The sequence below is a fragment of the Phytophthora infestans genome, genomic scaffold (genome assembly GCF_000142945.1).
Source record: "Phytophthora infestans T30-4 supercont1.63 genomic scaffold, whole genome shotgun sequence".
In the NCBI taxonomy this organism is placed as follows: domain Eukaryota; phylum Oomycota; class Peronosporomycetes; order Peronosporales; family Peronosporaceae; genus Phytophthora; species Phytophthora infestans.
Genome location: NW_003303696.1, coordinates 92007 through 102067, shown reverse-complemented (window position 1 = coordinate 102067; position 10061 = coordinate 92007). Strand labels below are relative to the sequence as shown.

Genomic DNA, 10061 nt, shown 5'->3' with positions numbered 1-10061 from the left:
AGAGAGATATTATCTGTCTCGTCGCTTGTTATGTGTATCTTCTATGCTACCACACGTATAGAGAGCCTGCACTTGTAGGGTTCTTTTTGACTTAGATTTTGTAAAGCCGAGTATTTGAAAAAAAAGTAGCTTTACAAACTTTAAGTCATATTTGAGCTTAACCTGCATTATGCAGGTTAAGCATTTTTGAAAAGCTGCACATGCAGGCTCCCGGTTTGAAGGGGTTAATAAGCGGTTGTTACCCGCCCAGCCTAAATCTCTGGTGCAAGAATTTTAATTTCCATCCCCCGTCTATTCCGATTCCTTTTTGAATCACAATGGGGCTTGCTAACTAAGCTCGAGTAACCTCATATTTGTTTGCTCCTGCAAAACTAAATAAGACCGCATCCCCGCTTCGAATTTCGAGTGGCTCTCCGTCAAGATCTGCTCATATAGTCAGTCAGTTGGCAAAGCGCACCCCAAGCAGCAGCTTCGTCTTGGTGCCGGTACATGGTGGTGGATACTCGCAGCAACAGCCGGATGACGGACGCTGCGCTCAGTGTGTCCCTGTCGCCACTGCTGCCGAGCTCCGTGGAGGACGAGACGCCGCCGGGTGTCTCCGGCATAGACGAAGGCAAGCGCGTGCGCTTCCAGCCCGTGTTCCAGCCCACCCACACAGTATTCACCCCCAAGCTGAGCGAGACGAGCTCGCTGCGGTACCGAAAGCCTGATGACCGCGTAGTGGGCAGCACCAGCCTAGCGCCGCCCAGCTCCGTGTCTTCAATCGCGCAACCCAACTACGACGACTTTCTGCGACGTGTGAGCGTCGTGCTGTACCAACATATCAGACGCTGCGAGAAGCGGCATAGAGAGCAGCAACGCGGCACCGGCACCGGCAACATTGGAGGCATTTCCACGGCAATTGCAGCTGCGGTGTCGGCCCTCAAGACGCCAGAAGAAAGAAACCTAAACGAGTCTCGATCTCCCACTTTGACGGAGGAGACGGCGACATACAACGACCACAACACAGACGACACTTCCGCAACGTATGAAGTGGTCGACGCTACAGCAAGAGACGAGGGAAACACCACGAATCCGAGTAGTATTTCCTCTCCGCGACTCGTGGATTTGCCCGTGGACGAAACCTTCCGAGAGGAACATTTCGTCACTCCGCAGTACAAGTATACCTTTGTGAGGCTGCCCCGAGTGCACCCATTGACGGTCTACCGGATGGAGAAAATCACGTCCAAGAGACACGTCCCCAGCGTGGACGAGATCTTCCGCTTCTGCAAGAACTTGTTCAACAAGGCGCAGCTCAGTGCCGAGTGCACGATCGTGTGTTTGATCTACATCGAGAGACTGATGGAGCAGGCCAATGTGCCGCTGCTGGCAGCAACCTGGAGGCCCATTGTGGTGTGTGGCCTGCTACTGGCGTCCAAAGTGTGGCAAGACTTGAGCTCGTGGAATGTCGAGATCAGCAATATTTATCCGCAGTTCTCGCTGCACTCGATCAACCGCCTGGAGCGGCTCTTCCTGCACCACATCCAGTGGGACCTCTACATCTCCGCGTCTGTGTATGCGAAATACTACTTTGCGCTGCGTTCTCTAACGGAGAAGAAGGACTTTCGACGTCGGTATAATTACACCATGCGGGTGGACCCGCCCAACTCGAAGCGCCTGGAAGAACGAAGCGCTGCAGTCAAGAACGAGCTGTACTCCAAGAGTCTATGACGTGAATTACTGGATATGATTTACTTTGCTATTTGCTATTAGCTAGCGCTGTTTACGTGGAGTGCTGCTTGCCGATACTTTTTTTGTGACGCTTCCTTTCTGCTTAACCTATCGATCGCGATAATTGCAGAGAGCACTGTAGGTGTCTGCAGTTATAGCAAAAAGACAAAATACCCATTATTAATAGCAATGTTGATGCTGCACCCTGGGTTACTTGCATTCAAAGTTGTGCGGGTGAGATTTTACTTGTGTGATAATAATACCAGCAGTTTCCAGCTTCTACCTTTTTTTTGGTATCTGAAATAGAAATGCTACTGTTTTATAGAATAACAGCACCAGTTTTGTTTGAACTTTTTTATTGGTAATATTTTTCAGAATTGAGAGCTTCTTTACCGGTATTTTCATGTTGACTTTTGAATTTTAGGTACAGGCAGTAATTTTTCGGAGCGTGTTGTCATTTATTCTCTGAATTCTATAGAAAAGAAACAAATAGAAGGCCAACTTCTAATTTATCTCAGAGGATGAAGCACGACTTTGTTAATTTATGGATGCAGTTTTTGATTTTCTATAATGATGCTTTCATTTTGTGATGCTTTGGCGAGTATGAGGGCATCTAAACAATCTGTACTTTCCTGCACTGAGAACATAGATCGTAGTCTTGTCAGCATTGGAGCAGCAAGTTTAGGATCCCAGTTTTGTCCTCTCTCAAGCTCAAAGATAAAATCTTGAAGAGGGGTGCCGACCCCCTTCCAAACTCCAATTCAATCATAGAAAACGCCAACAGTCTACAGTAAGCTTAGGAGTCAAACGGCCTCAAAAGGCTGCGGGCATCGCTCCCATAATCTCGACTTTTGTGACAAGACGGCACGCGAAACGCGCTCACCATACAGTAAATAGTGTTGTGGCAAAAACAACTTTCGTCTTCATCCTGTGGCACTGTCATTCATGAAGAGGTACAGTACGAAGACTAAAAGAACCGCGACATTCAGCTTCTACATTCTCGGTCTGTAATTGTCAAATTAGACTCGCCCCCGTTGTTGAGTGGTGTGTTATATAAAAATGAATGCACTATGAAATGCTGATATAATACCCCGTATATTTAACGATACTTCGAAACACTACGTCGATTGACATGCTTCCAGCCACGCTGGTCGCGCGTGACCCGTTGCCCCAAGTTGGGGGAGGGGGGGGGCTTGTGGTAAAATAGGAAAAACACCAAAGAGAAAATCCTGTGGCATCTCCTAGATGGTTCTTTCTTTTTTCCATCACTAAATTACGCAAACAATGGTCTTCCTATAAATTACTTCCTGCGTTGTTTTCTTTATGATTTTTGGAGTCACTGCACTTACTGAAGTATTTATTTTCCTCCTCTTTTTCTAGAATAACCCCTAACGAAACACAATGAAAACAGGAAAAGTATTTCTGGCATATCCAATTTCTTTTTTACAGCTCCTAGCCAGAAACCATTGGAAATGCTCTATTAACGTTAGCAAAATGTTGATTTAGAACCTTTCACTGTATCCAATGGGCGCCTTCCAAAACCCACATAAAACAGGTTTTATCCGTAGGGCTAGGTCAGATCAAACGTGCAATTAAACGGCGGATTAAATCGAAATTGTTTGGTTGACCAAAAAAATGGTCAGATCAAACAATTCGGTTTATTCATGTTTTTCGAGAAAAACTCGACGTTAAGTGTGTGCGGTCAAGCGGCAACCCATCCCAAAGTGTATGTTAAGCTGTATTGCTGAGCTTCAATATCCCCTGAAGCTGCAACCCCCCCCGTTTAAATTGGATCTTCAAGCGTCATGACATCTTCCCGCGCGCGGGTCGAACCTCAAAAACCGCGCCTAAACTACCTCTCATATTCGAATCTGTCTGGAAGGCGGGAGGAGAGAGAGCTCGAAGTTTGCTCTCCGTTATATCGATTTTGTGCGTGCACGTTCAAATTGCTATCGTACAATCTTTTGCTGGATCTTGTTCTTACATGCCGTCGATGCAGGCGCCAGCTTCGTGATGACACGCGCAAGTGGAAAACGTAAGCGCGCCCCTGGAGACGCCGGCAGTATCGGCGGACTTAGGAGCCTCGCCAAGCGGTCAAGACCATCTCCTACGAAGAGGAACGACCCCATCGTGAGCCCGCACGATCTGGACGTTCCGGGTGTGTTCGCCACTGGTACGATGCAGACGACGATGTTTTCGCTGCCCGATACTTCCGATGGAGACTCTATCCAGTATGCTCCTGACGCCGTGTCTGGGTCGTCTCGTATAGTGCCGATGGATCGAGCTATCACATCTCTTTCTGACGTCGTGTCGGCATGGTCGGACACCTCTTCCGTGGCTTCTACACTAGACCTGAGACTCCACGGGTCTGACTCGGAGGAGTCCTCCGTAGGCCAGGCATCGTCGTCTCCTTCCAGACTACGTCCTCAACCGACGCGTAAAGCAAAGAAGAACGGAAGGCTCGACCAAAGCGCCGACTCCGACTTCTCTATCTCGCAAGCTTCTTCGGCGTTCGACGTGGTGCCGGGGTCCACGAGGCACCACTCAGGGCATGACTCGGATTCGACTCTTTCTTCGACATGTAGCTCGCCGGGGTTTGAGTTCATTGAGACCAAAGGTCATTCGAAAGGGCCAAAACGTTGGGAACCAGCAACTTGGCCTGAACATGTGGAGCGTCTCCACGGCCACATCACACCAGCCTACTTCAAATATGCCTCCGTGTCAGCAGGTGGGATGTGTCACTGCCGGGAGCTTTGCAATGTTTCGACCTGCCAAAATGCGAAGTAAAATCGCTTTTGCTACCGTGGAAATTGCTCTTACGCGGGAATGTGTGGAAATGCCTTAAGAGAAAGTAAACGCATTGCCATTTGCAAAAGCTCTTTCCGAGGTGGCCTCGGTCTTGTTGCTACTCGCGCTATCCCAAAGGACACAATTATTGGGGAATATTTTGGCAAGATCGAGGTTTTTGGACCTCCGTGTGCAAATGGATACCGAAACAACGGCTACATGCTTCATCTGAAAACACCTGCTCAATCTGGACAGCGTTACGGCATTGACGCCAGAGAGGCGGGTGGTCTCTTCAGGCTGGCCAATCACGCCTGTAATCCCTGTGCTCGCTTCCACGAGGTTCAAACGGGTCGACATTTGACGGTGGCGGTCGCCACCGTCAGAGATGTGTTCCCAGGAGATGAAATCACGGTAGCGTATGGGAACGCGTTGTGGTTTATTTGCCGTTGCGGATGGGACGGATGCCAGCACAGAGATATCCAGCACCTGCACGATCTGTAGTCAGCTGCGCATGTCATGAGGTACTCCAACTTGGAGACAAAGTGTAAATGTTGAAAAGATTCGTATGTGAATACGGCCCACTTTTTTTCGAACGTTTGACTTCTCGAGGTTAAATCTTCGTGTCTTTTTCTTGCGAGGTTAAATTATGCGGCTCGAAGGATTTGCTCTTCATTCCCCGATCTTCTATCAAGAGCCGAAGCAACAACTCACGGATTATGACGGTATGCAAAAACAGTTCCCATCGCTGTGAGTCTGATCACTATTGATATCGTGTTTTCGACCAGAGAGGTCGAAGAACTGGCTACGCGAATTACTCCGTGCGAGAGCAGCTTTTACTGTGTGCAATTGCAGAGAAGATTGTTCCTACCGGAAGGAACGAGTGGGAGCGCCTGACGATCCGGTATAACTCCCGCCGAGGCAGGAGTTCACTTGAGAGAGACTTGGATTCTCTACGCCGAAAATTCAAAAATCTGTATAACAAGCCAAAACCATCGGGCAACGGAGAGGTGAAACCTGCGCACAAGGCAATAATGTGGGCCGAAAAAATTCAGATGACCATCGAAGAAAAAGCCGGGACGCATACATCCTTCGACGGCGTCGAGACTGAAGAAGACGAGGAGAAAGAGAATCAAAGCCAGATCAATCGACCTGCGTCTAGCGGCGGGGCCCCATTGCCTCACTTGCCTGTAGCTAACGGGTGCCGCGAGGGACACACGTCTGTCTCACAAGAACGCGATCCTGTCGGCAGCTCTCCAGCCAGTAAGGAGAAGAATGTTGTCTCGCAGCTTGCCAAATGTTCCAAACAATCTCAGTCTCCGATTCCGGAAGCACAGTACTCTGGCATTGCTATAACTAGTTCCGGAACGTTTGATGCTTTCCTTGCTGCGGCTCTCGGCCTCTCCGACTCGGACGAGGACGAAGAAGAGAGAGAAGAAGAACCTTGCGCCAACGATGTGGATGGCGATAACGTCGTGACTTTCAAACGAGTATAGACAACCCGGCCGCTGGTGTTGACCAATACTGTCGAACTAGCTATGGAGGGTTGTCACCGAATCCCGACGCAAACACCACATTTCAGCCTCAAGGGGTCACTGAAGAAGTCCCACAGAGAAGTGCGGGTCGTCCGCCGAAGCCGACGCCTACCACGCCACCTATGACTTCTCCGGACGGAGCAGTGTTGTTTCGTGACCCAGGGCGTGCTGTAGCCGACGCTCGCGAGAAAGCTCGCAACCCCCGTCTCTCCAGTGTCAGCAATCGACTCGGAGGCCAAGATCTTACAGTTGTGAGAGACAACATCGAAGAGCTGAGTAAGCGCTCTAACAGAGTGAACGAGTTGAATTCGAGACCTTCACTAAAGCGAAACGCACAAAGACCGCGAAGCGTATCGAAAACCTTGGAAAGCAGATTACCGGGTTAGAGGAGGCACACGGATCCGATACCAACGACATGACGCGCCTTTTGATATTTTACCGTGCAGAGAGCGACCGAAAAGCCGAAACAGCGGAGCTACGGCGCCATGAAGAGAAAGCTCAAAGAGACGCTGTCGAAAAGAGGGAAAAGGAAGAAAGAGAGCGCGCGAGGCAGGATGAGAGTGATCGCCTTCGAGAAGAGAGAGCCGATCGACTTGCACAAGAAGAGAAGTGGAAGGCCGAGAAGGAGGAAAACCGTCGCCAATTCGAGGCGCGAATGGAGCTCGAACGCTCTGAGGCCCGAGAGCGACATTCCGAAATGATGATGATGCTCGCAAAGCTTATCAACAAGTAAGTATACGCAGTGGTGCAACTGCTATCATGAAGTCATTCGGCCATGATATCATTAGTGTTGAGCTGCATAGTGCAAAATATTGTGACGTATAATGAGCGAACGAGCGATGCATGTTTCACACACGTTATTGATAATCTTCTCGACCGTGGACGTGTGTAGTACGAATCTGACTTTTACCGACGGTGCGAACTCTGTAGTTAGATAATCTGAACAAATTGTCTAGACGAACGGCGCGCTCTACCTTTCCGGAAGGAAGAGGTAAATACAGTCGATGGTACACTTTGGCGACGGAGCCCATACCCCACTCCGCCGCCTGCCGTACAAACGTTATAGCGCGTGACAACTTTCTCGCGACAGAACGAACGGATGGTAGCAGCTTCTGGAGATCCCCTTCCTTTAAGGGAGTAATGATTTTCCCTGTCATTCTTCCTCCACAAGGGAAAGCACTGTCCGCTACGACTCCATAGCGGGGGTCGGGACAGAAGTGGGGGTCAGCAAGGCACTCCTGAAACGCGAGGCTCATATCGCCGTCGTTCCAGCTCCCCGGATTGTTGTGTTTCGCCCATACAATGAGCCCGTCCGCGGAAAAGCAGAGCGTCCCTGTCACGAAGACCCCGTGTAGCCACCCGTTGTAGTGCGCGTTTTGAACGTCAGGGTTGGACGGCTGCAAAACCTAGAATGTGACAGCGCAGAGATAAAGTTTTAACAGACTTAGCTTAAACATTCGAGTATTTAGATATCCACACGGAAATTCTTGCCATCGATGAAGCCCCAACAATACTGCAGCAAAGGTTGGCGCTGGGCCACCATCTCGGCACATGCTCTTTGACGAGCAAGAGAAGGCCACGATATACGAGCTGGCGAGAATCCGACGAGAGCCCGAGCCAGCGCTCTCTCAGCATCCTTGATAATACGACTAAGCGTTGAGGGAGGAACCCCAAAAATCATACAGAGAGCATTATTCTGCATGGACCCCACGTAGAACGCAAGCAGCAAGCCAAGGACTTGATGGAGCTCCTGCAATTTCCGTGGACGCCCCCCCTTTGGGTAGTGTTTCGGGATAATGTAGAACAGGGAAAACCTATCCAATAAGAACTTGAAAGATTGTCTGTGGCGAATAGTTAAGCACAACAAAACAAAAACAACGGAGTGATAGCGATTAGCGCAAGAGATCGTTTCTTCTGGAATCAGACGTACCGACTAAGACTTGTCATGTTTATCATATTCAGGTCATTTCCATGCAGCCACAAGTTCATCCAAGACGACCAAATAGGTTTTTTTAGACACCCGACCGTCAAATAGTGACGGACCCGAAGAAGTCTTTGGCGCTCAGCACGCAGGTACTCCAGATGGAGGCGCCGACGGAGATCACGAATCGCCCGTGACAGACGTATTCTCGTGCTTACAGCTGCCACCAGCAGCAGCCACTCAGCGTCCCCCGCCATGATCTCTCCGCTCGCTCGATGAAATGGGGCTTTGGTAGAGTCTCAGATGAACGTCACTGAAGTCACGCGATCTTTCGCGCCTTTACATCTTTACATCTAGACAAAATATTTAGAAAATTGTCCAGTTACTGCATGTCCCACGTATTAAAGTATATATAAATGTAAGCTATGCACACCATAGGTGCGTTTCATATTGAACGCATTAAACTTTTGAAAGTGGTTTTGGAGGTCGAGTTTCTGTTTACTTGACGAAAACAAAACCTACCCGCAGAATTAAACTTGCGTAAAAACGGGGGGTGATCAAAACTTTTATGTGGGTTTTGGAAGGCGCCCACTGGGTGCCTTCCCAAAACCTATATAAAAAGTTTAATCATTGGGGTTAGGGTGGATTAAAAGGTGATAAAAACTTAGTGATAAAACGGAAATTTTTGATGAGACCAAAAAGTCGTCTCATCAAACTTCGCGTTTAATCACCTTTTATCCTCTTTAATCACGCACCCTAATTTAGCAACTGATAAAAAAGTGACTTGCGTATTGTATATGATTAAGCGACTCCCCTAACTAGCAAAAATTTTGAAATTGAAGATGAGATCTTCGACAGCTTCAAAGGCGCGAAAATTCGCGCCCACTAAGGATCGTTTCATTTACGAATTTGCTGCCTGCCGAATAAGGCTCGTCAAGACGTCGGCGTTACATGGTTGCGGTACGTACCATCGTAGATCTGGATCATCTATCATATGTGCTAACCTTGAGTGCTTCGTTGTTGACGTAGCTCCTGAGTGTATTATGAAGCTCTCAGCTGTGACGACTATGCTAGGCTTCACTACAGGCCGGTGAGTGCGTATTGCTGTGCGTTACTTTTAGCTATCTCATACTGATACATTCTTTTTCCGTACCATTTGGTCTTCAGGCCGAGCGAGATCACTAGATGTGGTGATAAAGAGTCCTGTCCTGGCAGCAAACTCCGAGAAGAGAAGGCAGAGACGCGTCCTGCTGATCAACACGAGGGCGGTGAGTTGCCGGGGTCCGGAGAGCGAGAAGACCCTGGTTTATCCGTCAATGTTACTATGATTGAGAAGAGAAGCCCTTACTCGCGCAGTGTTTTCGTTGAGGGTGAGCACAAGAACAACGACGCTTGACACGTATCGTTGGTGTCGCCGAGAGAATACGCCGTTGGGACCCGTCGCGCTGCTTATAGTGGCGGCACTGTGGAGGAGCCCGTCGATCCGCTGAACGCAGATAACCAGGAGATGTGGAGGTCGCCCCTTGAAACAAAAGGTGGTGAGGGCTCGTATCTGGCTGACGACGCCACCGATAAGTCTTCAGCCTGTTCGGACGTTGGCATTGCTGCTGCAGAGCATCGTTGTCCGTTGTGCAATGATAAGACGAGGATGTTGGTGTATGCTGACCCCACCAAGGAGCCGTGCGACCTGCTTCAACTCGATCTAGAAGGCCAATCTGAGCAAGAAATTCGCGCTGTTGGTCAGGACACGAACCGGCGTAAACGGCATCGCAGAGACTCAGGCTGGTATCGCCGTCGTTCCAGCTTCCTGGGCAATTGTGTTTCGCCCACACAATTAGCCCGTCAGCACTGAAGCATAACGTTCCCGTAACGAAGACGTGATGCAGCCAACCATTGTAATGCGCATTTTGGAGATCGACGTCAGACGGCTGCTGTACCTTTAACCAAATCCATACACGTACATTTACAATCTAAAGCTAGAAGTGTTGAGCTCTTAAATGACCACGTACAATTACTCTCACTCTAAAGTTTTTCCCATTGAGAAACCCCCATGTATATCTCAGCAACGGCTGCCGGTTCTCAACCAGTTGGGCAAGTGCACGTTGCCGTGC

At 49.2% G+C, this 10061-nt stretch overlaps 1 protein-coding gene across 1 annotated transcript; it reads left to right on the top strand.

Moving 5' to 3' along the window:
- Positions 1 to 489: 489 nt before the first annotated feature.
- Positions 490 to 1743, top strand: PITG_18129 (cyclin-Y-like protein; the record flags this gene model as incomplete). Its single annotated transcript, XM_002896250.1, has 1 exon — positions 490 to 1743. One exon carries the CDS (start codon positions 490 to 492, stop codon positions 1708 to 1710), a length of 1221 nt encoding a protein of 406 aa, XP_002896296.1.
- Between the last annotated feature and the right edge of the window lie 8318 nt (positions 1744 to 10061).